Below are 18,477 nucleotides of genomic sequence, written 5' to 3' on the forward strand. Positions count from 1 at the left end.
TAGGTCACAAAACAACTCTCAATAAATTCAGAAAGATTGAAATTATACAAAGTAATTTCTCTGACCACAATTAAATAAAGCTGGAAATCAATAAGGGGCAGAGAAACAGATTAGGCACAAAGATACCTAGTTAAACAACACACTCTTAGACAATCAGTGGGTCAAGAAGGAAATCGCAAAAAATTAGTAACTACCTTGAAATGAATGAAAATGACAATACAACGTATCAAAACCTATGGGATGCAGTAAAAGCAGTACAGAGGGAAATTCATAGCCATAAATGCCTACATTAAAAAAGAAGAAAGAACTAAAATTAAAGACCTAACTGCACACCTGTGGGAATTAGAAAAAAACAACAAACTAACCCCAAAGCAAATAGAAAGAAAGTAATAACAAAGATTAGAGCAGAGCTAAATGAAATTAAAAATAAGAAAGTGCTAGAAAAAAATAAAGAAAACCAAAAGCTGATTCTTTGAGAAGATGCAAAGACATAAAATAAGAAAAGAGGAAGTGGATATCACCACTGACCCCAGAGAAAAAAGGGTATCATAAGAGGATACTTTGAAAAATTGTATGCCAACAAGATGGATAATTTAGAGGAAATGGACAAATTCCTAAAAACACACAAGCGGCCTACATTGACAAAGGAAGAAATTGATGAACTCCACAGACCAATCATAAGTAACTAGACAGAAATAGTCATCAAAAACCTTCCAAGTAAAAACATCCCAGGACCAGGTGGCTTCCACAGGTGAATTCTACCAAAATTCCAAAAAGAGCTAATACCAATCTTTCTTAAACTCTTCCAAAAAAATAGAAGTGGAGGGAACATTCCCTAACTCAATCTGTTATTCCAACATCACCCGAATACCAAAGCCAAACAAAGATGCCACAAAAAAGGAAAACGATAGACCAATCTCTGTAATGAAACTTGATGCTTTTAAAATCCTCAACAAAATATTTGCTAATTGTATTCACTGTCATATCAAATGAATTACACACCATGATCAAGTGGGTTTCATCCCTGGTATGCAAGCATGGTTCAGCATAAGAAAATCAATCAATCTAATACGCCACATAAACAGATCAGAAGAAAAAAATCACATGATCATCTCTATAAATGCAGAAGAGGAATTTGATAAAATACAGCACCCTTTTCTGATAAAAAACAGTTCAAAAAATAGGAATAGGAGGAAACTTCCACAACATGATAAATGGTATATGTGAACAACTCATAGCTAACACCATATTCCATTGTGAAATCCTAAAAGCTTTCCCTCTAAGATCTGGAACAAGACAAGATTGCCCACTTTCACTGCTCCTATTTAACATTGTGTCAGAAGTACTTGCTTGAGCACTTAGGCAAGAAAAAGATATAAAAGCTATCCAAATTGGAAAGGAAGTGAAAATGTCACTATTTGTAGATGACATGATCCTCCACATAGAAAGCCCTGAGAGGGAAACAGACTTTGGACCAGTGGTTAGGGCGTCCGTCTACCACATGGGAGGTCTGCGGTTCAAACCCCGGGCCTCCTTGACCCGTGTGGAGCTGGCCCATGCGCAGTGCTGATGCGCGCAAGGAGTGCCCTGCCACGCAGGGTGTCCCCCGCGTAGGGGAGCTCCACCCGCAAGGAGTGCACCCATAAGGAGAGCCGCCCAGCGCAAAAGAAAGTGCAGCCTGCCCAGGAATGGCGCTGCCCACACTTCCTGTGCTGCTGACGACAACAGAAGCGGACAAAGAAATAAGACGCAGCAAATAGACACAGAGAACAGACAACGGGGGGCGGGGGGGGGGCTTAAATAAATAAATAAATAAATCTTTAAAAAAAAAAAAACGTGAACAGGTAGCCTACTAGACTCAATGGGAGAAAATATTTGGGTTGGGAGACGGAGCAGGTGAACTCTCGGGATTAGCAATTATGTGGTTGAAACTACAAAGTTGAGAATGTTTTTCTGGCAAATATGGTGTGAGTTACTGGTTTAGGGTGTTGGATGTGGGGGACATGCAGGACTTTTTTTTTTTCAAGGAGGTACTGATTATTGAACCCAGAACCTTATACATGTGAAGCAGGTGCTCAATCACTGAGCTACATCTGCTCTCCAATGAGAATTGGTTTTTTTCATTTTTTCATTTGTTTGTGTTTTGTTTTGTTTTTAGGAGGTATCAGGGATTGAACTTGGGACCTCATGGATGGAAATTAGGCACTCAACCAATTGAGCTATATCTGCTCCCCTCTGCTCTAACTATCCTTCCCATCCTGATTACATTGTCTCCTCTCCTCTTTTTTCCCTTGGAACTTGAGCCCCAGAGCCCCGGAGAGTATATATTACAGTGGTCACGGTGGATTTCCTTAGACTATTAGCAGGTTATAATATCTGTCAGCTATAGTAGTGCCTAATTACATATGTTAGTTTTAGTGCATCTGAGGTAGAGAGGTAGTCTAAAGGAGCATTGCAGGTCAATGGGGCTGGGGCAATTGGTTATCTACATGGAAAAAAATGAAAATGGACCCCTACTTCAAACCATTTTAAAAATCAATTTCTAATGAAATAAAACCTTAAATATGTTAGATAAATTTTTAAAATGTTAAAAGAAATATAGGAGTTAGGGAAATAAAAATGAAGACCACAATATGATACTACTTCACATATCCTAGGATGGCTATAATACTAATAATTTAAAAATGAAAAATAACAAGTATTGGTGAGGGGCTCCATACCACTCAGTCCGTTAAGTGACCCAACTTCCTTCATCTAGTCCTGCGTGGGTCTTTCAGTCCCTCCCTGGATCGTTTGTATCTGGCTGGCTGATGAGAGAAAACATAAAGTGGAGGAGTACATGGGAGGGGGATTCTTTCAGGCCCAGCCTTGAAATAACATGCATTATTGCTGCCTACATCCAATTAGTGAAGATGCAATCACAGTGTCCCACCTAAATTCAAGGGAGGCTAGGAAATAAAGTCTCGTTGTTCTCCCAAAAGGAAAAAAAAGGGGTGGGGGCGGGTTAGTGAACACAGAGAGGTGCCTTCCGCAGCATAAAATTGAGAAAGGACCCATGTCCTGGGTTGAACTGTGTCCCTCAAAAAGATATGTTGGGGGAAGCGGACTTGGCCCAGTGGTTAGGGCATCTGTCTACCACATGGGAGGTCTGTGGTTCAAACCCTGGCACTCCTTGACCCGTGTGGAGCTGGCCCATGCACAGTACTGATGCATGCAAGGAGTGCTGTGCCACGTAGGGGTGTCCCCATGTAGGGGAGGCCCACGCGCAAGGAGTGCACCCTGTAAGGAGAGCTGCGCAATGCAAAAGAAAGTGCAGCCTGCCCAGCAGTGGCACTGCACACACGGAGAGCTAACACAACAAGATGACGCAACAAAAAGAAACAGAGATTCCCGTGCTGCTGACAACGACAGAAGCGGACAAAGAAGAACACACAGCAAATAGACACAGAGAACAGACAACTGGGTGGGGGGGGGGGGGGGGGAGGGAGGGGAGAGAAAAAAAAAGTCCATTGATAGCCTTTAAAAAAAAAAGATATGTTGGGGGAGCCAGTGTAACTCAGTGGTCCAGTGCCGGCTTCCCACATACAAGGTCCTGGGTTCAATCCCTGCCCCCAAGTACCTAAAAAATAAAAAATAAAAAAAGTGGTGTTGAAGTCCCAATCCCCAGTATCTCAGAATGTGGCCTTATTTGGAAATAGGGTTGTCACAGATGGAATCAGGGAAGATAAAACGAGGTCATACTGGAGTAGGATGGACACTAATCCAATATGGTTGGTCTTATTCTATGAAGAGAAAATTTGGATGCAGCCTTGGGAGACAGACACAGAGAGAGTAGAGAGCCAAGTGAGGATGGAAGTAGATGCTTCCATAAGCCATGGAACCCCTGGGGCCACCAGAAGCCAGAAGAGAGGCATGGAAGAGATTCTTCCCAAGAGACTTTAGAGAGAGTATGGTTCTGCTAACACCTTGATTTTGGATTTCTGGCCTCCAGAACTGTGAGACAACAAATTTCTGTTTTAAACCATCCAGTTTATGGTACTTTGTTATGGCAACCCTAAGGAACTAATACAATTAGTATCTAGCATACATTAAAAAACAACAACAGCAACGTCCATAAAACTAATTCAATAAGTAAAAAAAAACAATAGAAAAGTGGCAAAGGACATAAATATGCATTTCATAGAAGAGGAAACCCAAATGTCAAAAGATGCTCTGAGTAGCAATCAAAGAAAGGCAAATTAAGACCACAATGAGCTACCGTTTTATAAATATTAGATTGCAGAAATCACTAGTACCATGTAATGCAGAAAAAGCAGATCAATGGGTTATCATACTACAGTTTTGTTTTGTTTTTTAGAAATTTCTCTATTTCTTTTCCCTTTCCCTCCCCTTCTCCCCATCCTGTTGTTTTTTGGCTGTCTGTGCCCATTTGCTTTGTGATCTTCTGTATCTACTTCTCTTTTTTGTCTTCTCTTCTCATTTTTCTCCTCTAGGATTCACTGGGATTTGATCCTGGGGAACTCTGATGTGGAGAGAGGTTCCCCGTCACTTGTGCCACCTCAGTTCCTGGTTTCTGTTGCACCTCACCTTGACTCTCCTCTTTACTCTCTTTTGCTGCATCATCATTTTGCTGCATGATTCACTTGCATGGGCACTGGCTGGCTGCATGGACACTTTCAGCTCACCACACAGGCACACTTTTTATTTATTTTTTACCAGGAGGCCCCAGGGATGGAACCTGGGTCCTCCCATATGGTAGGTGGTAGCCCAATCATTTGACCCACATTTGCTTCCCTTATACTACAGTTTGTTCATAAAAGCAGAAGTCTGGAAACAACCCACTGACAGGCTAATGGATAAACTGAATATGGTATGTTCATAAAATGAGTGTGTACTATGATGAAAAACATGGCTGCTCTTTGTTCCGGATTCCTGGAGAAGCTGTTGTAGAATTTGAGAGAGGTTCAATTATTTGCGTATAGAGAGGCCAGGACTCAGGAATGATTTTGAGAAGGAAAAATGGTTTATTGACGGCCGGCCGGACTCGGGAGCTTTCGTTTGAATCCCGAGCCCCGAACAAGATTTTCAAATTTCTTTTATACAGAGAGGAAAGGCCAAGTTGTCCCTTTGTTTCAGTTCTCAATAGGTTTGAATTAGCATATATATCTTCCACATCTTAGGTGAGCTTTTAGCATGGACTCCAGACATTCTAGATAAGCTTTTAACATATTTGGTTTGCATTTCCCCTAAATACTTAAAGTTTATAGACCTTGCATTGTTAAGCTGTTTCCTGGGACTGGAGTCGTTGCCATTGTCACTAAGGGCAGGACTGCAGCCTCTTACCATTCTACACCCACAAGTCAAACAGCTTAGGTTATCTCTGAAGAGACAAAGAGCCTCCCACCCACAGCCCACATCAAAGCAACCTCTGAATCTTTAGAATTTTCTGTGCTAGGAGTGTCTTCCATTCCTCATGCTGGGCCCAGGTCCTCACCTGATAGTTACAGGATTGGGCCAACTACATCTGCAGCTTTAGGGTGGGGATTGGCCATGCTAAAAAAACCACCATGTTACATGGGGTTTGAAGCCTTGTCATATCAGCCCAAATCAGTCCACCTCTGCAACCTCTGGGAGGGGAAAAGGCTGAAGATTAACCCATATAAACTCTGGACACTCAGAGCTCTGGAGAGCTTCCAAGATTGATAAGATACATTGCTGTGCCAGGAGGGTGATGGAGGTCTTATTGCAGCACTATTGTATGTTGGGGTAACAAATGGAGGCCCTGCTTGTCCCCCAACATTAGAGGCACCTAAACAAGTCTGCTCTATTTATTCCAGTTTGGAGGATTTAAAAGTCCAGAAGGCAAAAATGGTAATGAGAAACCCAACCTGGGGAAACGGTCAGGCAGATTAATTGAGATGATTGACAAAGAGGCAAGTGTCCTGTGGTTCAACTCCCAGCTGGAGGCCCAAGGCTTTATGCACATTATAGCATAGGGTAAAATGGTAAAATGCTCGGGGGATGGAGAAAAATCTCTGGGACTCCTTGATAAGGAAATCCCATGTGCTGTTATTCTAAAATCTGTTGGTGGTGTCCCAGTGAGGACTACAGTTAGATTTGGAGTATATGGAAATCCAAAAATTAATGGGGTTAAAAGAATGATTTTTTAAAATAGGCTCTATGTAAAGTGGTTATGTCTCCTTTATCTGAATGTTTTATGAGGTTGCAAATTTTGTCTTATTGGGAAAAACTTCCCCTACTGAGAATAGCAGAAGCAGAACATGTTGGTCAAGTCCTAACAGGATCTACAATTAGTTTGGGAAAATAAAGTTATGCAGTGATTGATGAGAATAAGGAGAAAATTGAGCAGACTTTACACGGCGTGGTAGTGTCTCCCTCACTTGAATGTATTATGAGAATGGACTTTGTGTCTGACTGGGAAATGTTTCCCCTACCTAGTATTGTAAAACAGAGGCATGTGAACCTGCTCTTCAGCCAATATTATTTGGAAATCCTAAATGGAAACGGATAAGATTGCCTGAGCTCACAAATGTCATTAGTTTCAAACAGTGTGGATGAGAAGCTGGAGTGCTGGTCTGTACAAAGTCTCCATATAACAGCCTTATGTACAGTCTGGGACTTATATCACGAGCTTGTGGACTTATATCATCAGCAGTGACTGCTAGGACTTCAGACCAGAAGATTTCCATTTGAGAGACAGCAACCAGCTGATATTATACTTTGATTAAGGTGGCCTTTATGACTGAAGGATATAAGATAATCTTGAAACCTTATGCGCCCTTATGTTTGGGTTTGTTTGCTTGTTTTTTAACCAAATCATGGTCTGTGACAAATGGCCTGGCCATAGGGTCTGCTGGAAGGACTCTGGAAAACTGAACTATCAAAAGGATGCCCATCTGGGGCGCAGGTCCATGGAAATCACTACAGGAATTGGAGAGATGCATTAAAGTGGGACATGTCGATGCCCATGAGGACCCCCTTGCAGGACTGGAAGCTGATAGGGACCTGTGAGTAGATATTATGGTATGCTTGCTTGAGGTGGCCACCCGGTCCATGAAATGAGTGGACATTGGGGTCTGCAGCAATGCAGAGATGGACTGAAAGTAGACTTATTCCTTTTGCAGCCCCTGAGGCACAAAATGCTAACAAGAACTGCTGAATTGGCCAATAAGAAAGTCAGAGACTACAGATGGCTATAGAGCAGATTTCTTCTGGGGGTGGGGGGCGGTGGGGAGAGGGGAGACCCTTCTCTTAGCTGACAACTTGAACTGATGCTGGTAGCCATGGGAGGCAACAAACTGTTCCTGACAGGAATTGACTCTTACTCTGAACTGAACTTTGTTGACGGAATGGTAGATGTAAATACTCAAAATACTATAAAAGAATGGGAACAGGATACTGTACTGTTTGACTGCCAAGTCACATTCTTTCAGCCCAGAGTACACACTTTCATTATCAGTGTAGTGGTTAGACAGAGAATTGGGATGGGCAATTGAAACATTGGTTGTCTAAAACAGGAGGAGATATGGGCATGAAGGGCTGGCTTACATATCTTCACTCACACTCAACACAAGAGAGGGGAAGGGGGCTTCCGACATACACTCCTCTGCTTTTCCTGTGTATATGGGGAGGTGGGGTTGGGGCAGATGCTGGTATGATGATACATTTCTCCCCCACATCACTTCAATTTTTATTTTATTTTTTCCTTTCTCCTCCACTTCACCTCAACTTTCTTCTTTCCTACCTGATGTAGTTTCCAGGACCAGGGCTGCACTGCCAAGTGCTGGAAGCAGGGATGATTCCTAAGTGAGAATCTGTTGTGAGATCTTTAAATCTTCACATTATTAATAGATATCCTAGGGGTCTGATGGAGGGGATTGTCCTTCATCCTGTCTGGCCAGATGGGAATGGACAGTGAATGCTGCTGTATTGCCTGGTGGTTGAGACAGCCCACTTGTTCTGTGCCTGTGGAACTCTATCCTCTCTGAGTGGGAGTTGACTGAGGGGGAGGCACTTTTGCAATAGTCTTGCTGGAGCAATCTGGAGCAGCACAGTGGCTGAACCTAAGGTCCTTTCCAGAGGTGGAAAAGTTTGAGTAAGAATAAATGACAAATGGAGAGGAGAAATAATAGGTGAGTGTAAAGAAATGAATAAGCAGATTATGAAATCCAATATTATATTAATACGTCAAGAGAGGCTCAGAACAAGATGGTGATATTTCTTAGCACAATTATATCAGATACCTGGAAGGGTGAACCATACATTGCTGAGACTACTTCTGCTCTTGGAACTACAAGATCAAATGGAAACTTGCAAACCTGATTAGCTTTTCCCTGAGACATGTGGTCATACCATGTGATGATGGACTAAATTGGTTACTAATGACTGAATGAGAGAAAGAAACTGGCCAAAGACCAGGAGCTAGAATGTAGTATAATGAAAAACTTGGCTGGTCTCTTTTCCCAGTTCCTGGGGGAAGGAACCTCTGAATCTCTGGAATTTCCCATGATAGGAGTGTCTTTTGTTCATAATGCCCAGGACCATACCTGGTAGTTACGTGAAGGGGCCAGCACACCTGTAGCCTTAGAGTAGGAGACCAACCACGCGATTAGGGGGTTGGGGCTTTGAGCCAGCTCATATGAGCCCCTGTCAGCCCATATCAGCCCACCACCCCAACCTCTGGGAGAGGGGAGGGGCTGGAGATTGAGTTAAGTCATTTAAACTCTGGACACTGAGAAAGCTTCCATGATTGATAAATAAGATGCACTGCTGTGCCTGCTGTGTGACATATTCTGATTCCATGTGGAGAGACCACAGAAGCCTGCATTTGAGACCCTCCCCAACCTCACCCTATGTGTTGCTTCTTTTGGCTTTTTCTTATTTGTACTCTTCTACTATAACAGAGCTATACTCATAACAATAGTGCTTTCTGGGAGTTCCGTGAGTCATTCTAACAAATTATCAAAACAAAGAGGGTTGGGGAACCTCCAAGTTTGTAGCCAGTTGTCAGATGAGGGTGGTTTGGATCCTCAGACTTATGACTGGTACCAGAAGGATAGTTTTGTTTTTTTTTTAAAGAGAAGCTGTGGGTTTACAGAACAATCATGCATTACTTAATTACAGATTCCCATATTCGGTCCTATTTTTAACACCTTGCATTGGTGTGGTACATTTGTTACAACTGATGAAAGCACACTGAAGGCTAGTCTTGTGGAAGGCTGCATTTACCCTGAGTAGTCTGGCCTAACTCCAGGTAGTCAGAACTGAAATGAACTGAGTTACTGCAATCAATATTTGCAGTTGGTGCCAGAAACTGTTGTTGGAAGTTGCAGAAGTTCCTGCATCCTTATGCACAGATGAGAAAATAAATGAACCCACAGCTACAGGCAACAAAATAGATGGATCCAAGAAGCAATGTCAAATTAAAAGAGCAAGTTACAGAAAGCTACATACAGCCTGTTACTGTTTTTTAATAAAAGTCAAACAACAAGCAAAATTAAGCAATATATTATTTAGAGAGATATGCATACACAATCAAATATTAAAATAGAAAATAAAATTAAGGACTGATCCACATCAAAACCAAGGTCAGCAGCTGGAGATAGGAAGTTGGGCAGTCAAGTCTGAATCTGAGATGAGGGAGAAGAACATAGATACTTACACATTTATTGGTTCTGGTTCTCAAGCTAGTAGTACTTCGTAATAAAAGTAAAATTATTATTAGGCTTCATAACTGTTGGAGAAAATATGGCTCTTACTGGGACACGGAGACTGATTGACCATAAGCAAAGAATTTATTTATTGAGAAGCTCTCCCGACAGAGGGGGTCTGAAGAACAGACTTCAGCCCTCCCCCCCACCAGCATGGTGGGCGTCTGAAGAGAGACTGCAGCCTACTCCTGGAAGGGCAGGACTTGAATTTATACAGAACTTTCCTAGGTGGGGAAATGATAGCTAGTGGGAGGAGGGTTGAGGGTCTGAGTGAGGTAGTGGGAGGGGGCTAAGGGGGTCTATGGCTTCTTGGAATGCTGCAGGAGCAAATGTTTCTTTGATCTGTAGGGCTTTAAAGGATTTGTAAATAGTGAAGGTTTCTGTCTCTGTCTCCCTCTGATATGCAGATAGAGGTAGTAAAGATCTCCATCTCCCTCTGATATGCAGATGGTGAAGATCTCTATCTCTCTGTACCCCTGTCTCTACGGGGTTCCTTTGTTTAACCTGTGTGTAAGTGCCACACGGGGGAGGGGGTTTACCTTTTTCCCAATATATATCAGGGGAAACTGAGGTATTGCTTGTTATCTATTGCAAACCTCTAACATTGCTAACTCTTTATATATATATATATATATATACATATATACCTGCATATTGGGGTGTAGGGTACTGGGCAGGATGGAAGGATAAGGGGATTTGGGGCATCAGTTCTGTCTGGCTATTTCCTGCTGTTAAGGGACGAAGAAAAGAAATTTTTTTCCATTCTGTCCAGTGGGCTGTCGTTTTAGTTTCCGCAGGGGTTGGTATTGTTGGCCACTCAGCAGAAAGACTATTTCTGGGTTATTGACTGTACTATTCAGTGTATGAATTGGACAAGAAGCTGTAAGAGATAAGGACCAAAAAGAAGCAGCAGCAAAAAAAATTTAAAAAATAAAAAAAATAAAAAAAGCAGCAGCAATACTGTTAATAATGATGGTATAATGGATAAAAGGATTGATTTTATGGGTGAAGAAAAATAAAAAGGGGATGAAGATAGCCATGACTAATTTCCATAATTATTATTCTGAGTATTCTGAATGATTTCTATATATTTTTTAAGACTAAGATTTTTTATCTGACCAGTTCTATTAATGTAAAAACAAGTTTCATTTATGATTGCACAGGTGCCTAGTCAGGGGTGGGGGTTTGAGGTTATATATTATCTGTTTTTGGGGCAGGGGAGGCCTGAAATTCCCAACTCTTTTTGATATGGTTGGGTGGAGAGGAAAAGCAGGAAGGTGTTGTGGGATTTAGTTACTGTTTTTCTTTTGGTGCTGAGATGTTTTGGCTTCTGGCACGGTGGCTGGCACTGTTGTAGAATTTGAGAGAAGTTCAATTACTTGAGTATAGAGAGGCCAGGACTCAGGAATGATTTTGAGAAGGAAAAATGGTTTATTGATGGCTGGCCGGCCGGCCAGACTCGGGAACTTTCTGTTTGAATCCCGAGCCTCGAACAAGATTTTTTAGCCCCTTTTATACAGAGAGGAAAGGCCAAATGGTCCTTTTGTTTCAGTTCTCAATAGGCTTGAATTAGCATATATCTCCACATCTTAGTAAGCTTTCAGCATGGACCTCAGGCATTCGATAAGCTTTTAGCATATTTTCTTTGCATTTCCCCTGAATACTTAAAGTTTATAGACCTTGCATTGTTAAACTGTCTCCTGCTCACCAAGGGCAGGACTGCAACCTTTCATCATCCCACACCCACAAGTCACAGTTTAGGTTATCTCTGAAGAGACAAAGAGCCTGCCACCCATAGCCCACATCAGCACTATATATTTGCAGCAGGAGAAGATCATGTACATGATCATGGGTAACATCTTGGACGGACGGCTGTCTGGATAAACTGAGTTATTGCATGTGTGAACCTGCTGACAGGAGGAGAATGACAGTTATAATTGTAGTAAGGATAGGAATTAACCAGGAAATTTAGGGTGGGCTGTGAGGTTAACGCTTCCAGGAGTCTGAGGAGAAGGAATAATAAGATTATACATTCAGCATTAAACAATGGCATCAACATTGACAGTGAAATTACATTTGATGGGCTTATACATACAGAGTTTTACCTGGAATAGGAGACTTTAGATTATTAACTGTGGTTTTATAACAGTGTTTTTGAGTGATTTTTTATGGATTTAAGATTTCCAACCAGCAGAGCTGCATAGACTAGTGCGGTGATCAAAATGACCACATTTTTCCCAGTTTATATAGTTTGAAGCACAGGCAACAACAAATTATTATTACTTCCCTTTTTGGGCTTGGAGCAGCTGGTACTTTAATTTGTAATTTAGACTTAGTTCATTGTTGCAAGGATTCAGTTACAAGGTTACATGAGTTTCATTGCAGTGCCTGCAGCACTGAAAGCATACCTTGCCCCTTCTGAGAGATAGAGAGGACCGATGTAATCTACTTGCCATCGTGCTACTGGAGTCTGTGCTTGGCCAGTATATTTCACCCAGTGAGGTAGTTGTCACAGTCATTGGAGTGAGCACGATGGACACTCGTGTGTGATGTTCATGAGCTGCTGGTGAGTGACAGGCAGTTGAAACTGCTGGACTAGGCACCACAAGGTCTGATATCCATGATGTCTGCCTTTTTGATGGGGCCACTCTGCTGCTTTTTGGGTTTCAATAGTATGGCTCTGGATCTTCGTGAGAGTATCTGCCTTAACAGTTCCAAGAGAGATGTTAGAGGAGGGGGCAGGGACATGATGGACAGTTACCTGTCACTGCTGGCAGGCATTCCAGATGTTCTTCCACAGAATTTTCTTTTTTATAGAGGGCAGCTAATGACACAGTTCATTGTTCTTGTTTTGCACTTTGGTTTTTTCTTGCAACTGTGATTAAAACTTAAATGGTATTTGTTTAGAAAGTTGCTTTTGCCACAAACCCCACCCAAAGTCAATATTGGTACTGGCTACATCCAATTTACAGGGTAAGTTAAGACCCACCCCCTTACAGCTTGAGCCTGTGTTATTGTTTTAAAAGTAGTCTGCTGGGGGCTCTCATTTTCATGCACAACTTTTTCTGATTAACACATATAATGGTTTTAATATCTGAGATAAATGAGGGATGAAGTGTTTTCAGTATCCCAATAATATGACAAAACATTATACTTTATCAGTTACAACAGAGGGTACAGTTTTTGTTTTATTTAACTAAACACCATTTAAGAATATGACACAGTCAGGGCTTTGTAGCTTGTCCTAATTGTTTACCTATCTCAGGCTCTCAAGATAAACCAGTTGTTTTATTTTAGGACAAAATTATTATTTTTTCCTTAACAATAAAACATATTGTATATACTTTACATACATAAATTATTAAAATGATTTTGAAAACTTTTAAAGCAAATTTTATAACATGCAACTATCATGATTAAATTAATTAGGTATTTTATTTTAGCAATGCAGAAAAAGTACTTTTCTTATTATTTTATGAAAACTTAAGATTTCCAATGGAATTAAAATGATTTTTTTCTCTATTACCATTGTAATATGCAGATTGAGGTGGCTTTAATCATCAATTCACTTTCTGTTTGAGGATGATTTTCTGTAATTAGTTATTTGAATATTTCAGTTTAAGCAATGCTTTACAAACTTTTTATAACCATTTATAACGGCATAGGGTATAGTTACTTCATTTTAAGACAAACCCCGCCTTCACAGAACACATTCTCTTACTCAATGCTTCCACATACTTTCTACAACTTGCCATTTGCATTCAAGTTTTGTTTTACATACTTTCATTCTGATTTTATGAAAACCAGCCAACTTAACTTAGAACAAAATACACTTTCTTGAACAAACTTATTAAATTTCAGCCGGCACTCTTACAAACTTTTCACTTCTTTCAATACCTTACATTTCATTCCGTGAAGAAAAATAAACTTCATTTTAATTTAGGCAAGAACCATTTTTTAGGAAGAGATTTGTAGCAATTTTATCAGTCAAGACTTACAATTTTTTATCAGTCCTACCTACTTATTAATATAAGCACTTGTTTAATTTTTGACCATTTGAATAGAACTCTTGTAGGAATTAATATTACCATCCAGAGGTATTAAAATATATACTGACACTGAACAAACAGACAAACACAAAAAGAGTTTTGGCACATGGTCAGAATAAAGCTCATCAATTTGATTTATAATTTTTACTCCTTTGGTATGGTTATTTTACTGCTTTCAAGATTTCATTTTTTGGAATTAGTGTTGCTTGTAATATGCAACTTTGTTTTTGGAAACACATTTACTAGTAATCAGCAACAGTTAGGAATATTTGAGCATGATAAATGCAGTTAAACTTTAATTTAACAGTTTATAAAGATATTTAGAACATATATTTTAGATTATTGTTTTTTAGGAACATATTTAGACTTAGGAGTCAGCTGAAAACTTACTTGTAAGGGGCGAGCAATTGTAGGTTAAGGAAGGTTATTAGGGACAGCTGGTTATTGGTACAGTGGAATAGGATCTGAGAAGTTGTCTGACTTGGGAGAGATCAGATTGAGAGGGGGATGTGCTTTCTGCCTCAGCCACTTCCTCCTAGAGAGGGAGGACAAGAGCTGGGGAAGGAGCCTGGAGAGTGGGGAGATGGGTTTGGGAGTGGTGGTGGTGGTGGGGGAAGGGAACAGGTTTACAGGGAGATGTGGGGGCACTGGAGGAGGATGGAGTAAGTTGGGGTGCTGATGAGGCATATGACAGTAGAGGAGGGACGTGATTGGAGAGATCCGAGTTGGAAGAAGGGTTTTCTGTGTATGGATGGCAAGGAGGGGTGGGGAGAGAAGGCGAGCTCCAGCTCCAGTACCTGTATGAGGAGAGGAGAGAGTTGGGGTGGAAGACGGTGAGGACCAGAGGGGGAGTTAGTGGACGTGATGTACGAGGAATATATGGAGGAAGTGCAGGGAGAGTCTGATCAGCTGGATCAAGGTCGAGGTTTTTTGGGGGACTTGAGGGGCAGAAAGGAGATAGAAGAAAGCTTTTGAAGAGGTTTTTGGTGTAAAAGAAGAACAGGATACAAAGATGAGAGAAGGCCTGAGCATAAGGAATCTCACTTGTCTGCCACTGCTCCGGAATGCTGCAGGAGCAAATGTTTCTTTGATCTGTAAGGCTTTAAAGGGTTTGTAAATAGTGAAGGTTTCTGTCTCCCTCTCCCCCTGACAGGCAGGTAGAGGTAGTAAAGCTCTCCATCTCCCTCTGATATGCAGATGGTAAAGATCTCTCTCTCCCTTTACTCCTGTCTCTACGGGATTCCTTTGTTTAACCTGTGGGAAAGTGCCACACAGGGGAAGGGGTTTACCTTTTTCCCAGTGCGTATCAGGGGAAACTGAGGTACGGCTTGTTATTTATTGCAAACCTCTAACATAACCTACCTATCTTTTGGTATACATCAAATGTGACCTTTTTAAAAAGCAATTTCCATTGTCAATATATGGGTTTCTAAATAAATATAACAATATAACAACTAAAGTTGTTATAAAGTTGGATATTCTTCCAAAATGAACTTATAGTTCCACAAAAAGAATTAATATTTATAAGCATACAACATATGCCAGGTACAATAATGTGTGCTTTCCATGTATCATAGCGATTAAAATCCACAATTACTTTTATTAGATTATACAGGAGATAGGGAGGTGGTGAGGTTAACTCTCCCAGGTGGCACCGTAAGTGGCATTAGCAAGGGATCTGGGCCCCATTTGTCTGACTCCAAAGCTTTTTTTTCCCCCCTATTCCCCAGTCCAAAACTCTAACTAGGGTTAAGCGAGGGCCACCATTCATACCTGAGAACACATCCAAAGTTCAGATTGCTCCAGAGCAACCAAGCATTTAAACTCCCACAGCCACCATGGCAGCATGGTTTCAGTAAGGAGATACAGTGCTAAACTGTGTGGAGGCATACAGGCAGTAGAGATTAAATTATATTTTCCAAATGGCATTTGAGAATTCAGTGTGCTAGTTATATCCTTTTGAATATCTGCTTATTCACAGTACTGGGGATCAGATTAGTTAATTTATTAATTCAGTTTAATGGCATAAAAATCTGGTACCTCATTGCTAGAAAAGATATTTCCAGTTACAAATTATCCAAACAAACTGGATTTAGTATTCGAAAATGATTTTATAAAAGGCCTGATGGCTCTTGATATAATTTCAGGAATACTGTGTTAAGGAAATGTAGTGACCTTTCTGACTTAGCTGTGGCCAAAACCCAACCAAACATAAATTCAAAGTGGCTGTAATTAAAACTAAAGGTTCTGATCCATTCCTGATAAGGAATAAGCTAGGGTTTGATTTTTCAAAAGAATGCATAAAGAAAAAGGTTACTGTTTTGAAGCCTACTTCAGGGATTTCTATTAACAAAGATTTTCTCTGAGAGCTTGCCAGGACTCGTTCCAGCCCAGCACCCAGCCTAGAGCAGTGCCCAGTCAGCAGTCCACCCATTTCATAGCCGGTCTCTGAAATTAGAGGGTCTAGAGAAGGGTGCAAGTCTTGAAAACAGCCTTCAGGATTTCACTTTGTATGCAAAACTCGGAACAAAAGATTTCAAGAGAGATCTGGGCACCCCAGAGCCAGGCGCTGTACTTACAATGCCGCGTCTAATTTCCCCAAACGCTGGAGAGGAATCGGCCACCAGCGGGTGGCCCCTCAGGCTAGTCTGAGGCCGGAGCGCACGGGTACCTCACCGCGCCGCTGTTCCAGGACGGAGGGCGGGCTAGGCTCCTCTCTCCTGAGCAACCAGAGAAAACGGGCTCTTCGTGGTGCAGCTGGAGGGCGGGATGGGGCGGTGGGTGCCCTGAGAACCGCGACGGCCCCGGCTGCCTTCGGGCGGCCTCCTCGCCCCGCCTGCCCTCCTGAGGCCCCGGAGAGGCGTGCGAGGGAACCCGAGACCTGGCGAGGAGGGTCACGAGTTAGGGCTGCCGGGGAAGGCGGGGAGGATGCCGAGCGTGGCGACTGGCCGCGGGGGTTTGTCTCAGGTCGAGCGGAGCCTCCGACGTTGCTGTAGCCGCGCTCTGAAATGCCGCCGCCGGCTGCAGACAAGACCGGAGGCCTCCGGGTCTCTGCGGCTGAGGCTGCTTCTGCGGGTGGACGCGGCGCCCCCGCGGGGGCCTCTCCGCGCGCGGCAGGTGAGCCGCGCTGAGCCGCGCCGGGCGGCGCGCGCGGGCATCAGGTGTCGTGGGAACGGCGCCCGCGCTGCGCAGGGAGGCACCGCGATGTCGCGAGCCGTCCGTGATACCCAGCGCAAGGGTCGGGGCCCGCGACGTCGGCGCCATGGAAGCAAGACCGGTGGGAGCGGGGTGCGAGATGCAGCTTTTCCGCACCGCCCCGGCTCTGCCGCCCGCCGAAGGTCAGTGTGGTGCGCGCGAGCCGGGGGTCGCGGCCCGGGCGCGCCCCTGCCTCGGGGTCAGCCTGCGACAGAGGCTGCGGTGGGTGCGCGCCGCCTCCGGCCCCCGCCTAGACCCTGCGCAAACCAGAGAAGAGGACTCCCAGCCGGGAAGCCACCCTCAAAGGGCCGGGCCGGTCGCCTGGATGCGGGCCGGGGGCTCGGAGCTGGCCTTGGCGTTGCTCGGGCAGCCTCCTGTAAATCGGGTGGTCCATTTCTAAGAGATGGGGGAGGCGGCTTGGTCGGGATCCCAGCGCTGACGAAGCCTCCAGCCGGGTCCGGTCGTCCAAAGGGCTTAAGGGGCAGCGCGTGGGGACGAAGGGGCAGGTGTTGCAGGCTGACTCTGGGTAGTCGCGGCAGCCTTTCTGTCTTTCCCGCACAAACATCAGTGTGAAAGGGAAAAGAAGAGAAACCGAAGTTTTGTGTCTGTTGAAATGGGAAAGTGCTTCTCAAGAAATGAGTTTGTGTTATTCTGTCGCCGAGCGTGAAGCAATTTACATATACCCTTGCTTTCTCTAATTTCTCTGCAGCTCAGTCCAGTTAAGACTGACAGCCTGGGAGAAATAACCTCTGTGTATTAGTTTGTCGCTGGCGTACACCTGATTCCTCGCACAGACTTTCCTGATCCATCTCTTAACTGGCGGTGCGCGCAGCGCTCCCGGGGTGGGTGCGAGGGGTGGTCGCACGTACTCTTTCCGCAGCTAGGGGTCCCGACAGCTTGCAGTTTTTAAAGTGCAGCTTCGGACGGGTTTCTGCGATGTGGTAAAGCTAACGTTAGCTGCAAATGTAGTGGTCACCCTTGTGAATGAGCTGTCTTGCATCCAGGACAGCTTGGTGGTTGGCTGCTTTCTCTTTGCTCCTGCGGGTTAATGTTACACGATGTGTGGCTAGTTTGTTTAAAGTTTAATTTTCCGTGTACCACAATGGAAAGGGCTTAATGTGAGCTCAAATCATCTTCGTTTTAAGTCCCATAGATAAACAGTTTCAAACATTATACCTTTTGGAAGAAGGGAATAAAATGTTTTTGAGTGAGAATCTTTAGGGTTGAATAACGTTTTTCTTTCTGTGTTTTTTAGCTAAGAGTTATTGCACTCATACTTTGACAGGCATTTTAGCACACAAAGCCACACTTGAATGAGTTCTTACAATTATTTTATTTTGTAGGTACTGCATATCATATAAATGTTTTATGCTTCATTCATTGAGCAATTTCCTTATAAATCTTTTTCTTATTCAAGAGTTTAAAAACTTTCTCCATGGCTAGTTTTTATAGCCAGTATTTATTGTTTGTAGATGTTGGATTTGCTAAGAATATTTGAATCT

At 42.9% G+C, this 18,477-nt stretch overlaps 1 protein-coding gene and 1 long non-coding RNA gene across 6 annotated transcripts in view; one reads left to right on the forward strand and one right to left on the reverse strand.

Annotated features, from left to right (window-relative positions):
• MCOLN3 (mucolipin TRP cation channel 3) overlaps positions 1-18,477 on the forward strand; it is a 60,440-nt gene that overhangs the window by 11,519 nt on the left and 30,444 nt on the right. For 2 of the 5 annotated variants that reach the window (XM_004468999.3, XM_004469001.3), the window contains exon 1: positions 16,789-16,897. The exons of 1 other annotated variant lie outside the window; for it this stretch is intronic. In XM_004468999.3, the coding sequence (XP_004469056.1) occupies positions 16,789-16,897 (109 nt within the window). Of the gene's footprint in view, positions 1-16,215; positions 16,448-16,788; positions 16,898-16,969; positions 17,119-18,477 lie in introns of those variants that run through there. 2 more of the 5 variants (XM_004469000.3, XM_023591882.3) reach the window with 2 other exon arrangements.
• LOC131279729 (uncharacterized) lies at positions 11,140-16,432 on the reverse strand. Its single transcript, XR_009187173.1, has 2 exons — positions 16,360-16,432; positions 11,140-12,435 (listed from the first exon to the last, which is right to left on the reverse strand). It is a non-coding gene; the product is annotated as an uncharacterized lncRNA (long non-coding RNA).

The sequence above is a fragment of the Dasypus novemcinctus genome, chromosome 9 (genome assembly GCF_030445035.2).
Source record: "Dasypus novemcinctus isolate mDasNov1 chromosome 9, mDasNov1.1.hap2, whole genome shotgun sequence".
NCBI classification, from domain to species: Eukaryota; Metazoa; Chordata; class Mammalia; order Cingulata; family Dasypodidae; genus Dasypus; species Dasypus novemcinctus.